Source organism: Epinephelus moara, chromosome 9 (genome assembly GCF_006386435.1).
Source record: "Epinephelus moara isolate mb chromosome 9, YSFRI_EMoa_1.0, whole genome shotgun sequence".
NCBI lineage: Eukaryota > Metazoa > Chordata > Actinopteri > Perciformes > Serranidae > Epinephelus > Epinephelus moara.
In genome coordinates, this window is record NC_065514.1 from 5,268,520 (window position 1) to 5,293,399 (window position 24,880).

The window sequence follows — 24,880 nt, forward strand, 5'->3', positions numbered from 1 at the left end:
ATGTCTCCTAATGAATTTCTCTGTCAGCCAAAAGATTGTTGATGAAATCACGAATGCTGTTAACGCTCTAATGCATAATATCATCCTTAAATAACGTTTTGACGATTTTATAAGTTACAAAGGAACCTACAAATGTACAAGGAACATTACTCTTAGTGAAGTTACTGCACCACCCTCTGTTTCTTTTTGGTATAACTACTATGAAATATATAACTTGAGTACTTTTTCTCATTGCTATATTGGTACTTTTACCAATTTTGGGGATGTTCTTTGGTCCTTAAAAAGGTTCTAATGATCATTGAGGATATATAAGGATCAATGAAGAGGTTCTAGTATCCTTAAAGACGCTGGTGGTCACTGGGGATGCGTAGTGGTCATTGGGGAGGTTCTAGGGTCCTTAAAAGGTTCTAGTGGGCACTGAACATTTGCAGTGGTCACTTAGGAGGTTTTAGGGGTTCTTAAAATAGGTTCTAGTGGTCACAGAAGAGGTATAGTGGTCATTGAGGAAGGCCTAGGGGTTCTTAAAGAGGTTCTAGTGGTCACATAGGACTTCTAGTAGTTGTTGAGGAAATTTGAGGGGTTCTTAAAGAGGTTCTAGTGGTCACTGAGGATGTATAGTGGTCTTTGTGGAGGTTCTAGGGTCCTTAAAGAAGTGCTAGTGGTCACAGAGGATGTATAGTCACTAAGGAAGGTCCAGGGGTTCTTGAAGAGGTTCTAGTGGTCACAGGGGAGGCATAGTGGTCATATAGGAGGTAGTAGTGGTCTTTAAAGAGGTTCTAGTTGTCACAGAGGATGTATAGTGGTCATCGAGGAAGGTGTAGGGGTTCTTAAACAGGTTCTAGTGGTCACTGAGGAAGGTAAGGTAGGACAGTAAGTAAAAGATCTCAGTACTTCTTGCACCACTGTCCAATGCTTGGTTACAGAATAGGAAAGCAGCAAAGACTTTGAAACTTATTATTAATTACTCAAATGTACATCTATGTTTTTTATTTTTTCTCCTTTTATATATTTATATTTTCCTACTCTCTATGCTTAATGTTTTTATGTGCAATGCCTTAATTTAATTACCTGGCATTAGAAATGTATATACCATATGTTGCTGTAGCTTTAATTTAAAAAATGGGCCATGTGTGATATCCACAAACTATTCTTATTTACTTCAACTGAGTCTGTAATACTGTACTGACTATGTGCCATATAATATTCTCAAACTGATAACCCTACACAAAAATACTGTAAATATAGGTTTTTTTTTAAATAGGTTAATGTGTAATTACTTTTAGGTTAAAAATAATAAGCCACAATAATAATTTTGTCATACCAAAGAAAATGAGAAGTAAAAACCTTTAACTTTAAGGTCACAACAAACCACCTACACACCATTAACTCATACAGGACCACTATCCAAACATTAGAGTGACTTTTCAGTAGAAAGAATAAAGGTAATCCAGCCAGGGAGGTTTCAGGTTTTTCACAACATGTTTATTTTTTAGCACCATAAAAAGTCAGTGAATGTTGTCCCGTGTGTTTGCTCTCATTCTGTCTTTCCTTTGGGATGGAGCGATGATGGTGGAAATTAAGGAAAGGATTGGAGAAAAAGGGGGATTGTTTGGAGAAATAAAAAGCTGAGAGGGCTGCATGGCTACGACAGCACCAGACGGCCAGCGGGCGTCATTCACTTGCTGGCGGAGGTGAAGGTGAAGCATCCTCTCTGGTGGAACTGCATGTCCCTGATACGACGCATGGACTGGATCTGGGGCTGGAAGGCGCAGAAGTCGTTGTAGTGTCTGTAGTCACCGCACTCAAACAGGTACTGGTAGCCTCTGTATCCAGGGTACTGGTAACCCACCCACCTGAGGGAGACATGAAGAGGGTGGAGGATTAATGCTGAGTGTCAGTATTACTTTATTCTCATAGTTCATTCTCATAATATTGTATTATTGTAGGGTTTCTGGAGACTAGAGGTCCTTTAGGAGGTTCTAGTTGTTATTGTGGAGGTTCTAGGAGTCCCTGAAGTGGTTCTAGTGATCACTGAGGAGGTTCCAAGGGTCCACGTGGTTTCGTGATTATTGATTTGGTTCTTGTGGTCTTGTAAGTTTTTGTAGTTATCATTGATGAGATTCTAGTATTAGTAGTTCTTCAGGAGGTTCAAGACGTCCAGCTGGTTTCATGACCATTGAGGAGGTTCTAGAGGTCCATTGAGAAGTTCTAGTCATCCTGTAGGAGGCCCAAAAAGTCCTCTAAGAGGTTCTATTGTCATTGGGGTGGTTGGGATGGTCCTTTTGGAGGTTCTAGGGTTCATTCGAGAAACTCTAGTTCACATTAGGAAGGTTCCTGGGGTACTGCAAGAGATTCTAGTGGTAACGGATAAGGTTCTAGAGGTCACTGAGGAATTGTAGTTCAAAGTTCAAGAAGTCCAGTCATTTAGGAGGTTCTACAGGTCTTTCAAAAGGTTCTAGTTTTCGATAATGAGATTCTAGGGGTCCCTAAAGTGGTTCTAGTGGTCATGGAGGAGGCTCGAGTGATGTTTTGAGAGGCCCTAGTTGCCACTGATAAGATCAAAGGGGTCCTTAAAGAGGTTATAGTGGTCCTTCGGAGGGTCAAGAATCCCAGGAGGTTTAGTGGTCAGTGATGATACTCTAGAAGTGCATTAGGAAGTTCTAGAGTCTTGACGTCCTTTAAGAGGTTTTGTCATCATTGGGTCCTTTTAGATGTTCTGGGGGTCATTTAAGAGATTCTAGTTGCAATGGATCAATTCCTAGTGGCATTTTAGGAGGTTCTAAAGGTCGTTGAAAATGTTGTATGGGTCTTTTAAGAAATTCTAGTTGTCACTGAGGAGGTTCTATGACTCTTTAAGATGTTCAAGTGAGATTCTGGGGGTCCTGTAAGAGGTTCTAGTGGTTGTCAATGATGTCTTGAGTAGTGGATCTTTAGATTTTATGGCTCCTCTAGGTGGCAGTGTACTGCCACAATCATCCAAACACCAAATGAGAAAACATCTCTTGGAATTATGGTGTTCACTCCTCCAACAGAGGTCCACACATTTGGAGAATCTATGACAGTAAGTTCTAAAGCTGTTCTGGAATCTTGTGGTGGAACACTTGTGCATTTTGCTGTGATACTTGGAAGTCATAAAAAGTGTGAAGGAAAATTCCTGTCTAAAAATACACATATGTCTCCAAACAAAACACCACGCAGTCAGAATTTACAAGCTTTCCTTGTGATGACATGCCATCCTACTTTTTATGAACAACTACATTGTAGTGGAACTCTGGAAGCCCGCAGCTTCCTCTGAAGCTATGCCCAGAACAATATCTGCAGCACAAAGCCTCCACTTGAGTTATATATGGAAAATGAGCAAATGCATTTACTCTCAGGCTGCATGAAAAAGTCTTTTCTCATTGTCACGCAATTTAAAAAAACACTTGCACTGCTTCTGAATTCATTCATTCATCCTGTTTGTGTCTACTCACGCTCCTCCGGGGACCCTCACGCTGCCCACTCTGTCACAGAAGCCATGCGCCCAGAGGGTGGGCACATCATCCTCCTGGATCTCCATCTTGTTGCCCTTGAAGTCGGAGAGCTCATACAGGCAGATCTTGTGCTCCATGCTGTCCTGTAGGGAGGAAATTAAGAGTTAGACTTCACGTTGCATCGACTGCATGTGAATGAGTTGTATTTTTGTAATCACGCTGCAGCTCTGAGGGTGGCGCTGTTGGCCTGTGTGTGATCCACAGTGAAACATGTCGGCATCTGTTGGATGAATTGCCATGAAAGACTTTAGCTGCATCCAGATGATGAATCCTAATGGCCTTTAATGATAGTCTGGTCTAATCTGTTTGTCGGTCAAAACCAGACATTTAAATATATCACCTTTGGCTCTGAGACAAATTTTTACTATTCTATTATATTTTTAGATCTAGAAAATAACCGGTAATGAAAAATAATTGCATGTTGCTGCCTTGGTTTTCTCCATCTCCACCTAACAATTTAGATTTGTGGTGTTTAATAAGCATTTAAGCTTCATGGTGTCATTACACTGCTTGTTTTGTGTAATTATTCCTACTAAATGTCACGCCTTCCACCACAGGGTATCTCTCATTAGCTAAAGGTAGCATTTCCCTTATGCCTCCACGTATTTAAGCTAATGTATCCAGTGTTTTTTCACTCTACCATGCGGATGGGCCTGAGGGACATGAGGCAGTCGCTGCGGTAGGAGTTGCTCCAGGTATCCCAGCGAGGATACTCTCCCTTCTCCAGGATGAACATCTCCCCACGGAAGTTAGTCTGCTCAAAGGCAACAAAGCTGGAGAAGGGGGTCCGCCGGGCGCAGGTGGGGCACAAGGGGTTAGAGAGGACAGGAGAGAGGAATTAGAGGAGAGATAACAGTGAAATATATGAATACACAGAGGTTGTGTGTCCACTTACGGGCCGCACTCCACAATGATACTACGCACTCTATCCATGCCACGGTCACACACGTTCATACACTCATTCTGGACCTCGATCATCCTGCCCTGGAAGTTCTCCTGGTCGAACAACATGATCTGCAGAGAGATGACACAAGCACAAGTTACACCGCGGGCATCAAACACTTCACGTGTCCCTGCAGCTGCTTCTTAGATTTCAAGGGTAATAATATAAACCTAAAATTATCTCAGCTGCATAGACTTTTAAATATTCTCTTTAAACTTTTCCAAGAATGACCTCAGGTCTCTCAACTCTAAATTGGCATCAGTGATCAGTGTTTTTAACCAAGTATTTTTACAGTTACTGAGAATGAATATGTAATTGAATGATAGTTACAAAACAATATTCTTTAAATATTATCTTTGTAAAAGGCTTTTGATTGGTTGTCTTGTTTGAATTTGCACCGCCTCTCATCTGCCAATCAAATCAATGTGCATTGCTTGAGGCAACCTGCATTTGTTGTGCCTGCGACCAGCCATGTTGTTGGATAAGAACGCCTTTCAATGCTGGAAATTCAAAAATATTTTCCTTCTGAAATCAGAAAAGTGCTCTGACATGACTGTACAGTGTAAAGGTTGTTTACTAGCTGAGAAAATGCTGCAGCTCTGACATAATTTATGTTTTTGGGATTTTTCAGCTTCATTAACCAAATTAAAACATTTGCTAGAAAAGTCATTGAAAAGTAATCGATCTGTAAACTATTACATTTCAGAAGTAACCTTCCCAACATTGTGCACCAATAATAAAAACTTGAAATAATATAACCCTCTTCAGTGGGTACTATACTTTTGATACATGCAATGTGAATCAAAAACCTGTTTGAAATGCCGACTACAAAGGGTCATTTCATTTAAATCACACAGACCAGGAGGTGACTAAAATACTTGTAGTGCTCAAAGCAAACTCAACAGCAGTGCGCATCACTCAGTTTTCACTACTTTTACCACTTCTGCTTCAAAAACATGTGCAAATAAAACCAAACCCATCTGCCGGATAGGACAGGATGTTTTTCTTTGTCATTTGGGTGAACTGGCCCTTTAAATAAAACCGACTCTGTAGGAAAGCGGTTGACTCACTCTGTAGGATCCCATGCCAGGCTCTCCGGTCTTGGTGGCCTTGCTGGAGGCAGCGGGAGCTGGGGCTCCCTTGTCCTTGGCATCGGTGCCCTGGCTGGAGGCGGACTTGGCAGTCTGAGACATGGTGAGGGGCTTCAGGAGAGTCTGGGTGAGAGATGGGGGAAGACAAGGGGATGAACAGAAATAGAGGTGTAAATGGAAGTGACAGGGCTGCAGAGCAGAGAGGGAAGGAGACGTGGAGGTTCAGTGTGGCGGTGTTAACGTTGTCAGAGGGGTGGTAGGTAGGTAGGTGTGTTTGAGGGATTTGCTGTTCATGTGGGAGGCTCATTTGGGCTTCTGTTGGGGCCTTTCCCCCCCAGGCTGAGGGTGGTTTGCCCGGGTGTGTGGGCAGGGAGTGGGCCCTGGCTCTGGATGTGTGTGGTTGTCCCCCCCTGCACTATGATGGATGCTCTGGTGTGTCTGTGTCTGTGTGTCCTTACCTGCGTAAGTATAGCTTGCAGTGCCGTGTGTGGGAGGCTGGCTCGTGCTGGTGCCTTCAACGCTCGACCCGAGCTTTTATACTCTGGCAAAGGCCAAACGTAGAGGCTCACAGCACAATAGAAAGCCTCTCGTCATCACAGTTGGCCCGAGCCAAAGCCACCGGGTCATCGCATAGCCTGGAAACGCCGCCGGCCCCTCTGGCCTGCCTGTAAGCATTTTACTATCAAAGGAAACCCCTGACCGAGGCATTTTCTCCCATGTGTTGCCGTGGTAGGGCTGTAAGCTATAGTCGCATGTAGAGAGGAGGAATGCAAAGGTTCAGAGGGCACAAAGAGGTAATCCCTTCTCTCTGTCACCTACAGGGGAACACAGACGTACAACATACTCTCTGGAAACAAAGATCTTAAATCGGACTTTCATCTGAAACATAACAGGCAAGAAAATAAAACAGGAAACAGGCAGTAAACACACCTGTTCAGCTTTCTGCGACAGTAAAATCTTGTCTTGTTTATACTGCATATGTCACACTGAACAGAATACACAACAAGGGTGTGATTCATATGAGACTTAGCAGCTTATCCCCTGGAACGAAATTGTTTTTCACTTTGGGAAATATGCGTATAGAGTGCTGCAGGGACGACATTTTCTGTAGGACGTGGAAGTTAGCGTTGCCCTGGTTCCTTTTACACACTTTTGCTTTTACAAGAATATCCTCACAAATAAACACCACTTTTACCATTTTTGAAGAGACTTAAAAAGTTAACATTAGGCTATAATCAAAAATACGCTACAGTCGCTGTGGTCTCATTTAGCCACTTATCAGCAGCTACATTTTTTCAGAACACATAGACGCTTCAGAATTCACAAATGGGGTATTAACTGACATATTTTATGTTGTAGAACAAAACGTGAAAGTGTCTTACGTTTATTTTAACTTGTCTATCACCTACAGGGGAACACAGACATACAACATACTCTCTGGAAACAAAGATCTTAAATCGTACTTTCATCTGAAACGTTACTGCGGCTAGCTTAGCATAAAGACTGGAAGCTGGGGGAAACAGCTAGCTAAAATAAACCTAGCAACTCCAGCACTACTGAAAGTGCAATAGAGCTAGAGGCTTGGTGATGTGACACAAGGCTAGTTGGAAAAACAACTGTAGTTAGGGAGCTAACCACTAACAAGCTAGCCAGCTGGGAAGATGCTACATCATTCTGAGCCTCTCACTGTACTCTAACATTTTATTATCAGGAATGAACATAATTTAATCCAATAAAGAATTAATTTAAACGCTTTATGATCTAACCATACTGCAAGATCATTAACTTGGTTGCTAATGTGACAATAAATTCACAACAGATGTGTTTGTAACATTGACCTCCCACTTCCGGTCTTCATGCTAAGCTAGGCTAATTGCCTCTCAGCTAACATACAGACACATGAGTGGTATCAATCTTTTCCTGAAATTCAAAATGTTCCTTTAAAACAAGCTTATTTGGCCTAACATGACGTTTAAATGCTAAATTGTAGTGTAACTGTAGCACAACTAGAGACAAACACAGTCACAGCTACCTAAAGTAACATTAGCAACATTAAACCATGAAACCAGAGTGTACTGAAGTGAACATTGATGAGTTTAATTGTTTATTAGCTAAACTTTTCATTCATAAATGTAAGATTTTTCACTCAAAGTTGCATACATTCCCTTTATATCTACACCCATAAATATATTGATGCACTGTTTGAGTTTAAAACAATATAACAGCAGTGTTGTAATCGAGGATCTCTCCTCGCTGCGCTTTAGAGGTGAAATAAAGGTTGTTGTTGGTGATGATTTTTGGATTACACCCCGGATTATGTCTGGATTATGTCACCTCAGTTGTGATTATCTCCACTATGAAGCGGGATTAAACTGTGTTTGATATGTGCAGATTAGGTGTGAACTAATCCAGCGGTGTAATCTGTGTGGATCCTGTTGGATTCTGTGTCATAAATCTTAATACTGTCTTTTGGCAGACCTTCAAAAACTACTGGTGTAATCATTTATTCTTTCAGGTCGATCAGACAAAATGGATCCAGACAGTGTGTAAGGTAAAGTTACGATGGCCCCAGTGCACACTATCATGCATGTATTGTCTTGACACAAATAGAGACGTGAGAAAGAAAGAAAGTTAGAAATTAATCATTTAAAAAAAAAAAATTATTAATTAGTAAAAAAAAAAAGTAAAAAAATAAATAAAATATATATAAAATAATTAGTAAAACAAAATTAGTAAAAAAATTAGTATTAGTCAGTAATTAATCGCTTAATTGAATACATAAGATTTTATAGCTTAAGTAAGTATTTAATTCTGTTTTAGATAGCTACTGACTATTTAAAAAAGATAAATAAATGAATGAAAATAAAACCATGACACAGATGGGTTGGTCTTTTGGGGGACATATATAGTAAATGTGTCTGTGTTTTTAAATTGATTATTATTATTATTATTATTAATGATAATATATATATATGTCTGCACTGTCTATATTTACACCCCTGGTGCCAGATTTCAATCCAAATTTTGCCAATTTTAGATAATTTTATTTACAGTAATATTTTTTGTTACAGGTGTTTTATTTTTAAAAACATTTAAAATGTCTTTGTTAAAGGCTGCCAATATTCCAAATTTTTGTTTTCATCAATGACTCCAATAAAAAGACTAAAACCAACAAAAAACAGCTGCTCACTGTCAGTGTATTTGTTTGGCACTATTTCCAGCGGTGGATTAATTAAGTGAGTATTTGTGGCCGCAGGACGGTGTATGTGGGATTGAATCATAATAAACTACAGTGTGTGTGTGTTCATGGTGATGACAGAAGATATCACCCAATGCAACAATGTGGCTCACTGATGTGTTTTTAATAGTTTTGGGACAACAATGGAGCTCCGAGGCACAGAAGAAGACGATATATCAGGCTTTGATTAGCACATAATATTTGATAGTAATTACATTGACTGTTTGGTTGTGTCATGGGATTTATTGACTGTAAAGAAAATTACAAATTATTATCAGTAATATGTTTTTACTAGTAAAAGTAAAGTATTATCGTGGTACACTAACAAAACTCAGGTATTTGCTGAATTTTTAAACTAAATTCTTTTTGCAAGTGAACTTTATTTAGAAAGCATCTTTCATACAATTCCCTCCATTGACTTACGTCTTAAAACGTATATGTTTTGGTGTTATTCTGTTTCATATTTGTGTACATGTTTTATTGCGATATATTTGTGTGTCATTCTGTTAATTTGTACAGCACTTTGGTCGACTATGGGCTATATAAATAAACTTGATACAAAATGACAACAATAAAACAATAAAAATATTTTTAAAAATGAAAAATAAAAGCCTGTAGAATAAAATAAACAGCAAAGATGAAATGAAGTAAAAACCAATAATTGAAACAAAACTAAGACTGCAATATTACTCCAAATTAAAGGCCAGATTTAAAGAAATAGGTAATTTTAATTTACTTTTAAACATACAGAGAGAGCTTGCTTTTCAAATATCCTGAGGCAGTGAGATCCACAGTTTAGGGGCATCAAAACAGAAAGCACTCGGAAAGTAAAGCAGTAGAGGACCTTATTGATCTGGCTGGAACATAAAGTGAAAGAAAATGTCTGATGTATGGAGGTGCAAGGTCATTTAAAGCTTTACAAACAAGTAAAAACATATTTAAATAACTTCTAAAAGATACAGGGAGCCAGTGCAGTGACTGAAGCAGCAGTGAATGTGATCCAAAGACGAAGACACCAGTCAGACCTATCGACCCCGTGACCTTTCATCTCCTTACATAAAATCTACAGTGCGCATTAATACTCCCAAATGGAAGAAACACATTGATTTTTGGCACCCTATGACTTTTACAATCAACCCATCCTTTCAGTTTTTTAGGAGGCATTACTCTTTTGATTACACCCCCTCTCCAAATTGATGTTTTTGAGACATAAAATCTGACGTTTTAGGTGATTGAATCTGATTTGTGACTTAAATTACAGTCTTTCTTTTAACATGCGGTGTTATGTGTTCACATTCATGCCACCAGCAAATAGACACCTATACATTTTTGCTGACCCTGTGACCTTTTCCTTCTTCTATCAATTTAACTGTACCCTCAGCTAACAGAGCTAATTAATACGCCGTGGTATTGATCTCCGCTCTCTTTTGGTTGCTTCCGATACGACGCTGACTCACAATAAATCCAACAGAACGAGCAACATATCAATGACTTCTTTCAGGGAGGAAATTGTTTTGGTCCAGCCGAGTCACCAAGAGAATATGCTGGCATTGTTTCATAGTTTCATAGTTTCAGTTAGGTGCAGTGGTGGAATAAGGTAGCATATATAGGTCAGATATCAATAGTTATCCTGTAAAAATGTAATAGGTAATGTAACCATTTAAATTACTTCATCAAGGTAATGTAACTTATTACATTTGCAGACTTTTTAAATACTTTTCTAAAATGTTTCAAACTGTGCAATAAAGCTGAAACATATCCAGAAGTAGGCCAAAAGAAGACACCCCTGCACGAAAAAAGATGCAAAGCAACAGAATGAATGTTATATTTTACTTATTAGGAATGTGCGAGTACACCATTATCTGTATCTGTGTCTGTTCAACCAACTAAATGATCTGTATCTGTATTCGGAATGGGCGGGGTTTGTGTTGGGAGTGGGTGGAGTTTAAATCGAAAGTGGGTTGGGCCTAGGGATGAGCGAGTACACCATTATCTGTATCTGTTCAACTAACTAAATGATCCGTATCTGTATTTAGAATGGGTGGGTTTGTCACGATACCAAAATCTTTGTTTCGGTACCAATACCAATATGAATTTCGATACTTTTCGATACCTTTTCGGTACTTTTCCTAAGGAAAAGTCCTTTTGGATACAAACCTTTAGAACAATAAATAGTAGGGATGTAACGGTACCAAAAAAAATCATGGTTCGGTAACTCAAATGTTCCACCAAGTTTGTGTTGTCTCGTGTTGTCTCCCTTTGTGAGGCAGACTTTCTTTTGTCTTTTTTCACGTGCGCCAGCTGCGAATGTTGATACAGGTGTTGTCATACACACCACTTGCGCAATCTGTGCTCCAATAGGAACAAGAAAGGCGTTTGCGTGCATAAATGAGTAAAATAAATTAACTAAATTAATGAATTGAATCAGTTTCAAAGTACCGGTATTTTCCAAATGCAGTATAGTACCGTTTGGAATACTCTAGTACCGCGGTACTATTTTAGTACCGGTATACCGTGCAACACTAGTTGGGAGTGGGTAGAGTTTAAATCGAAAGTGGGTTGGGCCTAGGGATGAGCGAGTACACCATTATCTGTATCTGTAATTGTTCAACCAACTAAATTATCTGTATCTGTATTCAGAAGGGGCGGGGTTTATGTCGGGAGTGGGTGGAGTTTAAATCAAAAGTGGGTTGGGCGTATGGATGAGCGAGTACACCACTATCTGTATCTGTATCTGTTCAACCAACTAAATGATCTGTATCTGTAAATGTACTTTGATAAGGTGGAGTTTGAACCGGAAGTGGGTGTGGCTTGAACTGGAAATTGGTGGGACCGAACCAGAAGTTGTTATTTTAAGCCTGAAATTAATCAGAAGTTTATCATTTATTGGAAAACTACTTACAGAACAATCTCTGATCAAGTTTCAAGACAGTTTTGATCACAAGAGTAATAGATTAAATACAGTTTTCCTTCATCACCAGTACAGATATTGACATGTTTTACTCGGCTTATACTCGTAAAAAGTAGATTATCTATAACGGATACTTGTTTTATCCAAGTACTCGGCTCAACCCTACTACATATAGACGTTACTGAAAAGAATATATGTGGTTGCAAACCCTTTGTAATCGCCGACATTTTGATTAGTAACTGTATTTTAATTTCATATGTCTTTCTCAGTAACTGATTACAATTGCATTTATTTTGTAATTTAATTACATGTAATTCATCACGTTTCCAACACAGACCACAGTGTAGTTACCAGGAAAAGTCCTGCCTTCAAAATTGACTTAACTTACAAAAGTGAAAGTGCTCATTATGCAGAATGGCCCATTGAAGAGTAATTTATATCATACTATTGGGTTATAATTATTGATGCATTCATATCTACATAGCTTTAATATTGCAGTATTTTATTATACCTATGGTCCACTGGGTAACGTGTGAGTGTCATAAAGGGATCAATAAAGTCTGTAAAGTGATGAAAGATATCAAATAAGTGTAGTGGGGTAAAATGTACATTTGCTTCTGAGATGTAGTGGAGTAGTAAAATACCTCAAAATTGTCCTTAAAGGGACAGTTCACTCTTACCTGTAGAGCTATTTATCAGTCTGGATTGTTTTTGAGTGTTGGAAGTATCGGGCGTAGAGATGTCTGCCTCCTCCGATATAATGGAAGTTACTCAAGATAATCCAGGCGAGGAATGTCCTTTTTGTCTGTAGGAACAGTCTGTCACACCTAACTGGCCTGTTTGAAATGCAGCGATAACACAAATGTGACATTAAAGTCCTTCGACCAAATGCCGATATTTGACGAGTTGGGAGTGGGAACATGTTGGAAAAGTACGTATTTATGAATTAGGGGTGAATACACTGAGTTACTTTCAACAGCTGCTCAAGTAAAATGTGTCTGTTATAGATTATAAGAATTGTGAGTATAACTTTGAGCCAGAATGGACTGAAATAAAGACTTAGAGCTGAAATTCTTTCGAGCTCACAGGAAATAAAGCTGTTCAGAGTCGTTCTGCCCATACAGTGCCTCTGCTCTCCTGTTTACAAGTGGTTGATTATGTAAGCAGTCTCTCACACACACACACACACACACACACACACACACACACACACAACCTGTTGCTGTTGACACATTGAGGACTTTTATCTTTTATCCTGTCAAAAAGGCTTTTTACATCGTGTGATAAGGATGAACACGTGTAACAATATTTGCTGGAAGTTCAACTTTACATTATGTTTCAAAGCACCGTGGTGTGTCGGCCCGTCTCAGAGCCATCAAAGGGAGTATTAAAGTATTGCTTCACCAAACGCCCGGATGAATTACTTCCTGTATTTCTGCTAGCACTCATAAAGTACACGCTATCATCGCAGTAAATCTCCCCAGCTAAACTTTATGTGAGTCTGTGTTGTCATTTCACTCTGCAGTAACAATGTCAGATATGAAACCTGAGCAGGTTAGACAAGAAGTGACATTAGAGAGACAGAAATAATTAGTTTAGTGCTTAATTACCTGAGTATTTCCATTTTCTATTCCTTTATACTTGTACTCCACTACATCTCAGAGGAAAGTATGTTATTTTTAAATGCACTACATTTGTCTGACAGCTTTAGTTACTTCCCAGACTAAATATAATCAGCAAGTAAACTATGATGTGTTATTTTGGATTAAGATAAAACTATATTGACAATTAAGATTAGCGCCACCTTCACTAGCGTGCATCAGTTATAAAAACCCATTCTGAAATGGGCCATTCTGCACCATGCATACTTTTATTTTTTGCGTCCTTTAACATGTCCCAGCCAACGTTGCTAGGCGTTCATATTTGGTTGAATTTTAGTTGAGAAAAGTCAGGTGGCCAAAATTTTACATCAAGACAACGTATAATGTCAACATTTACTTGATATAGAATACTGACGACAATTGACGCTGATATTTTGATGCTTTTTTAACTAACCAAAATCCCCAAACGTCTCATGCTAACATAATCTTGACGTAGAATAATGACATTTACACGTAACCCAGCTTACGTTCTAATGTTTATTCACTGTTGAATCTATGTCGTGCGCCATGGTTGAATCACTGTTGAATTATATTTTAATTTTGAAAGATGTTGTTTCATAAACTTTAAATGTCATTTCAAAATTTAAACAGATGTTGATTTGTTGTTGTTGATTTATGAGAGTTTTGTTAACCTTTTTACAGCCATCAGAATTTAACCTTGTTTCAATGTTGTTTTAATGTTGGTACAAAATTGAAGGTCGGTGGTGTGCCAGCTGGCCCAAAACCCAACATCTACGAAACGTCATCACGTTAACGTCCACACAACGTGAAATTCTATGTTTTTAGACATTTAAATTATCGTAAAACTTGATTTTATTCCAATCAAAATTTGACATCTGTCTGACATAAGAGTCCAGGTTCATTTCACAACAATGTTTCAGTGTTGTTTCATAAACTTTAAATGTCGTTTCAAAATTGTTTCAACACTGAAACGGATCTCTCTGACATTTCAATGTTGATTTATGAGAATTTTTACAACTATCAGAATTAAACATTGTTTCAGTGTTGTTTTAATGTTAAAACAGCAACTGACACACATTTCAATGTTGAAGGTTAGGGTTTAGGTGGGGTTAGGTGTGCCAGCAGGGAAGGTACGGAGACCAAAACCCAATGTTTGCAAAACTTCATAATGGTAACGTTCACACAACGTGAAATCCTAATGTTGTTAAATGTTTAAAGTATCGTCAACCTCATTTTCAATCTAACCAAAATTTAAAATCCGTTTTTGTTTCAATGTTGTTTCATGAACTTTAAATGTCATTTCAAAATTGTTTCAACATTGAAACTGATCTTTCTGACATTTCAATGTTGATTTATTTACAACCATCAGAATTAAACATTGTTTCAATGTTGTTTTAATGTTGAAACAACAACTGTCATGATTTCAACCACATTTCGGTGTTGAAGGCTGTTTGTGTGCCAGCTGGGAAGGTACAGAGACCAAAACCCAACGTCTGCAAAACGTTGTCATGTTAACGTCCACATAACGTGAAATTAAAATGTTTTTAGACATTTAAAATATCGGTAACCTGATTTTTAATTAATTTGATTCAACTAAAATTTAGCATCTGTCTGATGAAAGAGTCCAGTGTCTACACTATATTAATAGTACTTTTACTTAAGTACAAGACATTAAGCATTTTTCCACCACTGTAGAAAGGTGATCGGTTAATGTATTGATAATTTAATTATATTTATTTGAGGGTTGTTGTTTTTTTTCATGGCAGGTTGTTGTTTCAAATGTGAGGACTGGTTGTTTTTCTTTGTCATATATGATAATAAATTGAGTATCTTTTGGTTTTGGTCAGATTTTTACTTTTTTTATGATATTTAATGGAAGAAAAACATGAATGATGCTCAGATTGATACACAACAAAATGAATCGTTTGTTTCTTTGGAAAAAAATTGACAGAAAAAGGTTTTCAGCTGCATCTTTTCTCTCCGTCCTCCTCCTCCGCCTCCCTCATGTCCTTGGCCCTCGGTATTTTCTCAGCGTCACATCTTGTCTCTCTTATATTCCTGTGTCCACTGCCACGGGGTGATAATGTGGTGTCTGCACTTCTGCCCCGTCCACAGATTAACCACGCTTTTGTCGGGGGGTACAAAGAAAAAAAAAGCCCCTCCCCTGCTGCTGAGCCGGGGCTTTCAGCATGGCCCCCTGCCAGGGGAGGCTTTAAAAGGGTGGGGGCGCGTGGCTCCTCTCACTCTCACGGCAGGACAACCCAAGGGCATCAAAGCAAGGTGAGTCCCCCTGTCCCTCACCCAGCACAACACAGCACAGCACTACACTGCACTGCACAGCCAGGGCGGCACAGCCAGGGTACAGCAGCCCCCCACCATCCACACACACACACAAATCCCCCCAAAGACACAGGTGCTGCCCGGGCTCCAGGGCCCCAAACGCCATCACTGCACCCGGTGATAAACAGTGGTGATGGTGGGAAATCTCTGCAGCAGCAGCAGCAGCAGCAGCAGCAGGGAGGAAATGGGCAGAACATAAGATAAAGAGATAGAAAGGGTGGGGGAAAGCAGTCTAGATGAAGCCTCTGGCTCCTCTGACCCTCTTCATTTTTGTGTCGCAGCTAAATATAGACTCTTTCAAAGTTATTCACTCAGGCTCATTCTAGTGTCCGGGCCATTATGCTGCTAAAATGCACCCTGTTGTTGTTGCATGTTGCAGTCGAGGCTTATTATTTGCACAGAATAACACTAAAGCTGCTGTTGTTGAAAGGTTTACTGGATTTCCTGACACTTTATCACACGCTGTCCTCGTCAGAAAAACTTTGACACTTAACTTTTCTCCCTGACTGCATGTTTCGCTTACTCCTCAGACTCTATGTGCACAAAGTCTTAGCTGTCCTCTTGTCATCTCTACTCAAGGTCCCTATGTCTTCTTTTCTTTTTCTCCCCTCCTTCCAGACAAGATGACTCACCATTGCACCAAGTTCTCCGGCCACTGGAAGGTGAGTCTGCAGACGGAAACACAGATTCATACATCACCTCTCTGGAGGGGCCTTTTCAAATTACAAGTTTTCCCTGAGATGCAACCGGCTGTCTCTATTAAAGCGTCTCAGCTGGAGCGGCAGACAATTTATCACCGGCTCTTAAAGCAGAGCTGCCATTTGAGGATAAATGTGACATAGGACGCAGTAAAAACTCATTTTTAATATCATATAAATGTACCTTTAGCCTTCTTTATCATAATTCTGATACTAAAAGTGGTTTGTCAGGGTAGAAAATAACCTTTTCTCCCAATGTGGTCACAAGTAACTCAATTTTATTGATGATTTCCTACATTACATAGCATTTTTTGTCGTGTTTATACGTGGTAGTGTTTCCATATGTATAAATGTTAAGTAGGACACAGTAAAAACAAGGTTTTGTTAAGCCTTCTTTATCATAATTCTGATACTAAAAATAGTTTTTAAGGATAAAAAAAATAACATTTTCTTCCAATGTGGTCACAACTAACTCAATTTTATTGACAATTTTCTACATTATATAGTATTTTTTGTAGTGTTTATATGTGGTAGTGTTTCCATACACAGTAAAAACTCAATTTTGATACCTTATAAATGTACCTTTAGCCTTCTATGTCATAATTCCGATACTAAAAATGGTTTGTCAGGGTAAAAAAATAACCATTTACTCCAATTTGCTCACAACTAACTTAATTCTATTGACAATTTCCTACATTACATATTATTTTTTGTAGTGTTTGTATGTGGTACTGTTTCCATATGCATAAATGTTATGTAGGACACAGTATAAACTCACTTTAAAACCACATAAATGTACCTTTAGCCTTCTTTATTATAATTCTGATACTAGAAATGGTTTGTCAGGGTAGAAAATAACCTTTTCTCCCGATTTAGGAATAATTAACTTAATTCTATTGACGATTTCTTACATGAAATAGTATTTTTTGTAGTGTTTATATGTGGTTTCCCATCAGCTGCTTTAACACGCCTCCATGTCCCCTGTCAGATCATTGTCTTCGACGAGGAGTGCTTCCAGGGCCGCCGCCATGAGTTCACTTCTGAGTGCTGCAACGTGATGGAGTTCGGCTTCGAGACTGTGCGCTCCCTGAGGGTGGAGAGCGGAGCGTGAGTGAACAGATATATATATATATAGGCACACAGATAGTTTTACAGTCAAAATGTCCATTAAAGAAAGAAGGTTGCTTTGACAGAGATAAAGTACGACAGTGACGATTCTTGGCTCCTGTTTCTCCACAGCTGGGTGGGTTATGAGCACGCTTCCTACCAGGGACAGCAGTTTGTCCTGGAGAGGGGAGAGTACCCCCAGTGTGATGCCTTCGGAGGCAGCAATGCCTATCACATTGAGAGGATGACCTCCTTCAGACCTATTGCCTGTGCTGTGAGTCCAACACATTTCCAGGAATGTCAACGCTGTGTTTTTGCCCGACAGGAAAAAACCTCACATTCATTGTTTGTTCTTTTTTTTGTCTCCGTCCTGCAGAACCACAGAGAGTGTCGTATGACTATCTATGAGCGTGAGAACTTCCTGGGCCGTAAGGGTGAGCTTAGTGACGATTATCCCTCCCTCCAGGCCATGGGCTGGTGCAACAATGAAGTTGGCTCTCTCAGGATCCAGTCTGGAGCGTGAGTGTCCCCCCTGCTTCTCTTTTCCTTCCACATTTTTATTATTTCCTACGAGCCACCTATTTTTTTTTTCAACTCCCCAGCAGTTTAAAAATAATCCCAGTTTCACAACTTGTTGCAACATTTCATGTGGACTTCCCTGTCGTTGTGATTTCTCAACAGATTCGTGTGCTACCAGTACCCTGGTTATCGTGGATACCAGTATATCATGGAGTGTGATCGTCACTGTGGGGAGTTCAAACACTTCAGGGAGTTTGGCTCCCACTGCCAGACCCCTCAGATCCAGTCCATCCGCCGTATTCAGCAGTAACAACTTACTCCAGACCCTCTCTCCCATGTGACCCTTCACCCTTGACCCCTGCTGCTCCCCAGTGCTGAATAAACTGTCTTTCTTAAACCTTACTGACTTCCACCAGTGAATCTGCTTATGTCACAGAGTTGTTCTGACGTACAGCCGCTCCTACACATGATGGTCAACATGATGGTGTACAGACGATACCTGGTGTCAGTGTTTCACCAATAAAGGTTGAGATGAAGACAATTTGTCCTGAAGAACTGAGTTCATAGTTTATTATATCACAGCCTAGCTGCCAGTCTGACTAATGAAATACTTGCAAGCAACACATTTTGTTAAACTGAAGAGCTGATATGACGAGTCGACTGAAACCGAAGTTAGATAATCCATTTATCGTTTAATTCAATTAACAGGCAATGATGACAAACATGATCCGGTTCCAGTTTCTTAACATATGAAGCATCTGCTGTGTTTTTCTGTGTGAAATCATTGTAAATGAAATGTTTTTTGAGTTCAGGACAGTTGGTGAGACAAGAAAGGACATTTTCCACATCGGGCATTTTTCACAATTTTTTCCAATAGTTAATAGAGAAAATGATCAATAAATTCATTAAAAAAATAATAAATAGATGAAAGAAAATTAACATTACTTGAAGCTTCAGTTAAAGTACATATACTTTTATTTAACTGCAGCATTTCAACATCTATTTCCTGTTATTTGAAACAAAAAACAAACATAATTGCTTGTGAAACTTTGCCACTGGTAGTATATATTTACTGGTTGACCAGTTCAAGGTTCTTTATTGTCAAATGAACACTTGAACAATTACAAGAGCAGTTGCTGCCATTAAAAAACTTTGGTCACAGGCTCCCTCCAACAGTGCAACTTAAATATGTATGAAAAACAAGATAAAATGAAATAATAAAAAATAAATGAAATAAAATAATAAAAAAATAAATAAAATGAAATAATAAAATAAATAAAATAAATCAAAATTAAATTAAATAATAAAATAAGGTAAAATCACACAAGAAGAAACGAAAAGAGAAACTACATATAAAGATATACGGATATAAAGTAGTGCAAGTTATAATAGAAAATAACACATAAATTATAAAATAAATGCTGTAAATCAGTCGACTAAAGAGTCAAAGGAATGTGCTGTGGTAAAGTGTATATGCTTAGCAAGACTGAGAATAGATGTGTATATAACAGAGGTGCAAACAGTTTAAAGAAAGTTCAGACAAAAAAAGGTGAATTATTTCTCATTGTTTCTTCTTCTGCACCTTTTAAGGTCCTTGTACTCGACTATTTCTACCTCATGGTACCTCGACTCCTTCATTTCAGACAACAATACTCTAGTTCTCACTCCACTATCTGACATTTATTGTTACTTTGAGATTTTACAGACCAAACATTTTGTAATAAATGATGCACTGTTATAGACTGAACTTTCCATCAAAGGAGATTAAATCAGATTAATTCGACCGGCTATAACATTAGTGTATTTAATTATGAAATCCAATAATGAGATGTACAGGGTTGAATTATCAGACAATGGGCCCCTGGATACAGATCAGCAAAAGCCCCGACACACCGACTTTATAGCTGTTTAGCCTCTTTTTGTGTCATTGTTTTGCATCTCTTTGTGGTCATAATGCATCTGTTTGTGATTTTGTGTCTCTTTGTAGTAGTTTAGTGTCTATTTGAGGTCACTTTGTGTCTTTTTTGGTCATTTTATGTCTCTTTGTGGTTGTTTTACGTCTCTTTGTGGTTGTTTTACATCTCTTTGTGGTTGTTTTATGTCTCTTTGTGGTTGTTTTACATCTCTTTGTGGTTGTTTTATGTCTCTTTGTGGTTGTTTTACGTCTCTTTGTGGTTGTTTTATGTCTCTTTGTGGTTGTTTTATGTCTCTTTGTGGTTGTTTTAACTGTACGTCTCTTTGATGTTGTTTTATGTCTCTTTGTGGTTGTTTTACATCTCTTTGTGGTTGTTTTAACTGTACGTCTCTTTGATGTTGTTTTATGTCTCTTTGTGGTTGTTTTACATCTCTTTGTGGTTGTTTTAACTGTACGTCTCTTTGATGTTGTTTTATGTCTCTTTGTGGTTGTTTTACATCTCTTTGTGGTTGTTTTAACTGTACGTCTCTTTGATGTTGTTTTATGTCTCTTTGTGGTTGTTTTACATCTCTTTGTGGTTGTTTTAACTGTACGTCTCTTTGTGGTTGTTTTATATCTCTTTGTGGTTGTTTTGAGTCTCTCTGTAGTAATTTTGTGTCTCCTTGACATGATTTTGTGTCTTTTTCTGGTTGTTTTATGTGTCTTTGAAGTAGTTTTGTGTCTCTTTGAGGTAATTTGTGCCTTTTTTGGTAATTTTGTGTCTCTTTGCAGTTGTTTAATGTCTGTCTGTAGTAGTCTTGTGTCTATTTGAGGTAATTTTGTGTCTCTTTTGTTTATGTCGTGTCTCTTTGTGGTTGTTTTGTGTCTATTTGAGGTAATTTAGTGTCTTTTTTTGGTCATTATGTGTCTCTTTGTGTCTCTGTAGTAATTTCACATCTCTGACATGATTTTGTGTATTTTTCTGGTTGTTTTATGTATCTTTTTGAGGTAGTTTTGTGTCTTTTTGAGGTAGTTTTGTGTCTTTTTTTGGTTGTTTCATGTGTCTTTGTGGTTGTGTTATGTCTCTTGTTCTTGTCTCTCAATGGTTTTGTATCTATTTGCCATAACTTTGTGCCTTTTGTATGGCATTTTGTGTCTCTTTGCAGTTGTTCTACCCTTTTCTGTAGTTATTCTGTCCCTTTTGCAGTCCCTGTGTATCTCTTTGTGGTCATTTGAGTCTCTCTCTGGTCAGTATATGTTTATTTGAGTGACATTTGAGGGCTAGGGGGTCCTGTTACACCTTAGACCACTGAGCCTGTGCTCCTTAGGCCCATCCCGTGATGATATATAGTATAAAACAAACAAAGGCCACTTTACTTTGAAATGAGCGCCTTTAATTTTGATGATTTATGTACAATTTGCTGATATTGTGTCTTTACTTTCACTTATAGATCAAATTTTTAACGTACTAGTAATATTTCTACATTGTGGTGTTGTTAGCTAACACTGCAACAACTATAGATGATGTTTATTATTGATAATCTGTTTATTATTTTCTCAGTTAATGATTAACTTCCCAGAGTCCAATGTGATACACTGAAATTCCTTTTTTTCTGCAAGCACAAGTCCAGACCCAAAGATACTCTGCTTACTATGATAACAATTGTTAATAATAATGTTAATAATAATAATAATAATAATAATAATGATAAGAATAATTTAGTAGTAGTAGTAGTGTTTTATTATTAATTAATTAATTTTGGTTGGTTTTGCTTTCAAATATGACTGAAATGATCAATTATCATTACTGATGTCACTTAAATATCTGAATACTGCTCTGACATGCTTTTCCTTCACATTCAAGGTGTAAAACACATTAAACACTTGTTCCTACATGGTGTCTCTCGGTGTGTGTGTGTAGGCCTGCTGCAGCTGCAGGCCTGTCCTCTGCAGTGTGTCAGGAGCATTACCAGTACTGGCCAGGAAACGGCACTATGTTCCCACCAAACACAAAACAACACATCCAGCTCACTGGGGCATCCTCTAGGGAATGATTTACTGGGCTGTATTATTAATTATCAGAGGCTTCGTGAACCTTTAGACTCAAGTGTGGATGAAACAACTTATTTAATAGTGACAGAATATGTTAGAGGTGCTGCTGCAGTGAGGTGTGGCTTCAAAAAAAAAAAAAAAATCAAATTTAAATAAATGTGTTTATTTCAAGTGGTGGGAAATTTCCTGTGTACAGAGGTCGATGCTTTTCCCAGGAAAGGTCGTAAATCACTGACAAAATTGTACAAATCTATAAAAAGAATAATAAAAAATTGCGGTGATTAATAAATAAATAAATTAAAAAATAATAATACATAAACAACATAAAATCCAGTTTTTGTGACATGTATAAAAATAGAAATAAATTAGAAATAAATGTTTTCCTCCCCTCTGGACCCAGACTGTGGTCCGGCTCCAGCCACCGGTGACCCGCTCCGTGTTTTACGAGCCTCTCCCCGCCGCAGTGGGAGGAAGTTGAACCACAAAGCAAGCAGTGCCACTGTGCTAGCAAAAAACACAGAAAAATACACCGAAGAAGAAGGGACTCCAACTTAAAACATGTGCCATATTGGAGCTGGGGAAGGAGCAGCTTAACAGAGACAGAGCGGACAGTATTGGATGCCAAGACGCTCCAGCGGAGGCAGCGGACCGACACTTTGCTACTTAGCCGGAGTGTGGGCTCCCCAGCGCGGATAGCCTGGCAGGCAGGAGTCGCTCGGGGCTGGCTCGGCTCCCCTCGTTTTTACTTCAGCTACCGACCTCCGTGTGGTCGATTTACGAGACAAACACCCGCAGCACAGTGCTGTATTAGGTGTTCAGCACAACACCTGGTGCTTGAAGGTGTTGTCGTGCCATTTTTAACCAGTTTACAGCGACGAGGAAAAAGTTTACCAAGCTAAACTACCGCCGGAGCCGATTTCCATCTCCCGGCGCTCCCTCCCCCTCCTCCACCACCATCAGCGTCACCATCAGCCCACCGTCAGTCACTCTGTGCTGGCTCTCCAGGCGAGGAGGGTCCCCCCAACACTCGGGGTAACTCAACAAGCAAACTATGGATTATATTGTGCGATTTCATCTTTGTTTTTGAAGCCGTTTGGACTCTCGGTGTCATTTTTTCTGGTGCTGGTTGCTCTCGGAAACGCTGCAAGACTTCCCCAAAATAGACTCGCAGCCGTTAGCTTATTAACCAAAGCTGAAACCGAGCCAGTGTTGCTGTTAAATCCGCCAGCTAGTGAGTCTGTTAGCTGCTGGCGACCACGGTGCTTGTTCACACGTACCTGCTGGAGTGAAACAACCCAAACTCGATGTATAAATTGATTAATCAGTCTTATTCGATAGTTAGCCTGCTGGCTAGCTGGTTTCATTTTTTGCTAGCTAGCGTGGTGGCTAACTAGCAGACGAACCCGAAATATCGATAATCCCAGCAGCAGCAGCAGCAGCGGGCTAAAGCAAGTTAGCTTCGTGGATTTGGTGTGTGATTAGTTGAGTACACCCTTTATCTTGTGTTAAACCTCTGGTGTTTAATGACATCTTTTCGGGCGACATTTTTTTCGTGATTGACTTAAGGGACAGGAAGCAAGGCAGCAGCAGCAGCAACGACGGCAACATAAACAACCGCGGTGTGTAGACCTTCCTCATCTTCAACCTGTGTGTTTATTTGTGCCAAACTGCATCAGAGAGATTTGCATTTTCCTGGTGCACCAGCTGAGATCTTGAGGAGACACCTTGATGAGACACAACCTGCCGCCTCTTGTATTTATCTGTATCCCCCCTTTTTCGCTCCGATTGAGACGAAGACACGTGTCGCTGTTATATTACTGCTTTCCTAAAGACACAGAAGAAGCCAGTCACATTTCCACTGTGCAGCCACTCCACTAAAATTAGACCCTTTTTTTGCTCAACAGCACAGTGTTTACATTTTAAGGAAAAAGCCCTGCAACGCCGCACTGGAGACAAACCAGTCGTTTGGACACATTTCCATCAAGAGGGGACCAGGAGAGTCCCCAGAGACCTGTAGGATTTGACAGCTGTCTCCAGACCCAGCATCTGGTGCATCTACCTATCTCCGTGAGACTTATCACGTTACTATAAAGCGAGGAAGGAAGTACAAGATCTTTTCTTTGCATCATTTTCCCCCTGAAGAAACCTGCATTTTTTCCTGCACTAAATGGGATTACAAGGACGGTGCTGACTGTGTATCTCTCGATCAGCCTGTCACCCAATGTCTCCCCTCCTGAATTCCCTTTTTTCTGTCACAATGATGGTAGTTTGAGGCGAAGTGAGCAGAACACAGCCGACAGGAGACAACGACACCATTCCGGTCGATGGTCAGCCCTGCCGTCCGCTCAGCTGGCCCTGTCACGCACCTTGGCGCTTGATGTTGCTCATATCTGGTGGAGGACATTGTTTTTTTAATCCCCTCAAATAAAACAAACCCATCCCCAGCCCGGTTATTTTATTGATTTGCTCGTCCCAGGGTCGAAAGATGGCGGACCTCGAAGCAGTGCTCGCCGATGTCAGTTATTTGATGGCGATGGAGAAGAGCAAATCTACTCCAGCGGCCCGGGCGAGTAAGAAAATCATCCTGCCTGAGCCCAGGTAACCACATTTACAATGAGCTTTCATGTTGTGCTGCTGTGCCCCCCCCCACCCCCAGCTTGTGTTTGTTTGCCTGTCTAATGGACGAATCTTTTGTGCATGCTATGCAGCCATATAGGGAGATGGAGGCGTGCTTCCTCTCAAACCTGTGACTTACTGTAGATGCTAAATATGACTGGAGAGCTTCTGCAAACATGCTGCAGCTCAGTGGCTTCACGATTTCACCAAAACATCCATGCATTGACTTAAACCCTGTGCCATTTTGCACCTATACTTAACAGTAGTGAAGAGAGTGCTCTGAAAAGCTCATGAGGGAGCTGCACAGGCAGGCTGT

The 24,880-nt window shown here is 39.5% G+C and overlaps 3 protein-coding genes across 3 annotated transcripts in view; 2 read left to right on the top strand and 1 right to left on the bottom strand.

Annotated features, from left to right (window-relative positions):
- Nucleotides 1-1,460: 1,460 nt before the first annotated feature.
- Nucleotides 1,461-6,074, bottom strand: crybb1 (crystallin, beta B1). The gene is made up of 6 exons (XM_050052619.1): nucleotides 6,026-6,074; nucleotides 5,547-5,690; nucleotides 4,429-4,547; nucleotides 4,174-4,306; nucleotides 3,474-3,616; nucleotides 1,461-1,853 (listed from the first exon to the last, which is right to left on the bottom strand). Exons 2-6 carry the CDS (start codon nucleotides 5,667-5,669, stop codon nucleotides 1,676-1,678), a joined length of 696 nt encoding a protein of 231 aa, XP_049908576.1. The 5' UTR covers nucleotides 5,670-5,690; nucleotides 6,026-6,074; the 3' UTR covers nucleotides 1,461-1,675.
- A 9,508-nt stretch (nucleotides 6,075-15,582) lies between these two features.
- On the top strand, nucleotides 15,583-18,404 carry cryba4 (crystallin, beta A4). The gene is made up of 6 exons (XM_050052622.1): nucleotides 15,583-15,618; nucleotides 16,297-16,340; nucleotides 17,365-17,483; nucleotides 17,616-17,757; nucleotides 17,860-18,002; nucleotides 18,165-18,404. The coding sequence occupies exons 2-6, from the start codon at nucleotides 16,302-16,304 to the stop codon at nucleotides 18,310-18,312; spliced, it is 591 nt and encodes a 196-aa protein (XP_049908579.1). The 5' UTR covers nucleotides 15,583-15,618; nucleotides 16,297-16,301; the 3' UTR covers nucleotides 18,313-18,404.
- Nucleotides 18,405-22,400: 3,996 nt separating this feature from the next.
- Nucleotides 22,401-24,880, top strand: part of grk3 (G protein-coupled receptor kinase 3) — a 101,339-nt gene continuing 98,859 nt past the window's right edge. Inside the window, exon 1 of the mRNA XM_050052600.1 lies at nucleotides 22,401-24,546. Coding sequence (XP_049908557.1) covers nucleotides 24,434-24,546 — 113 coding nt within the window. The 5' untranslated portion in view covers nucleotides 22,401-24,433. The remainder of the gene's footprint in view (nucleotides 24,547-24,880) is intronic.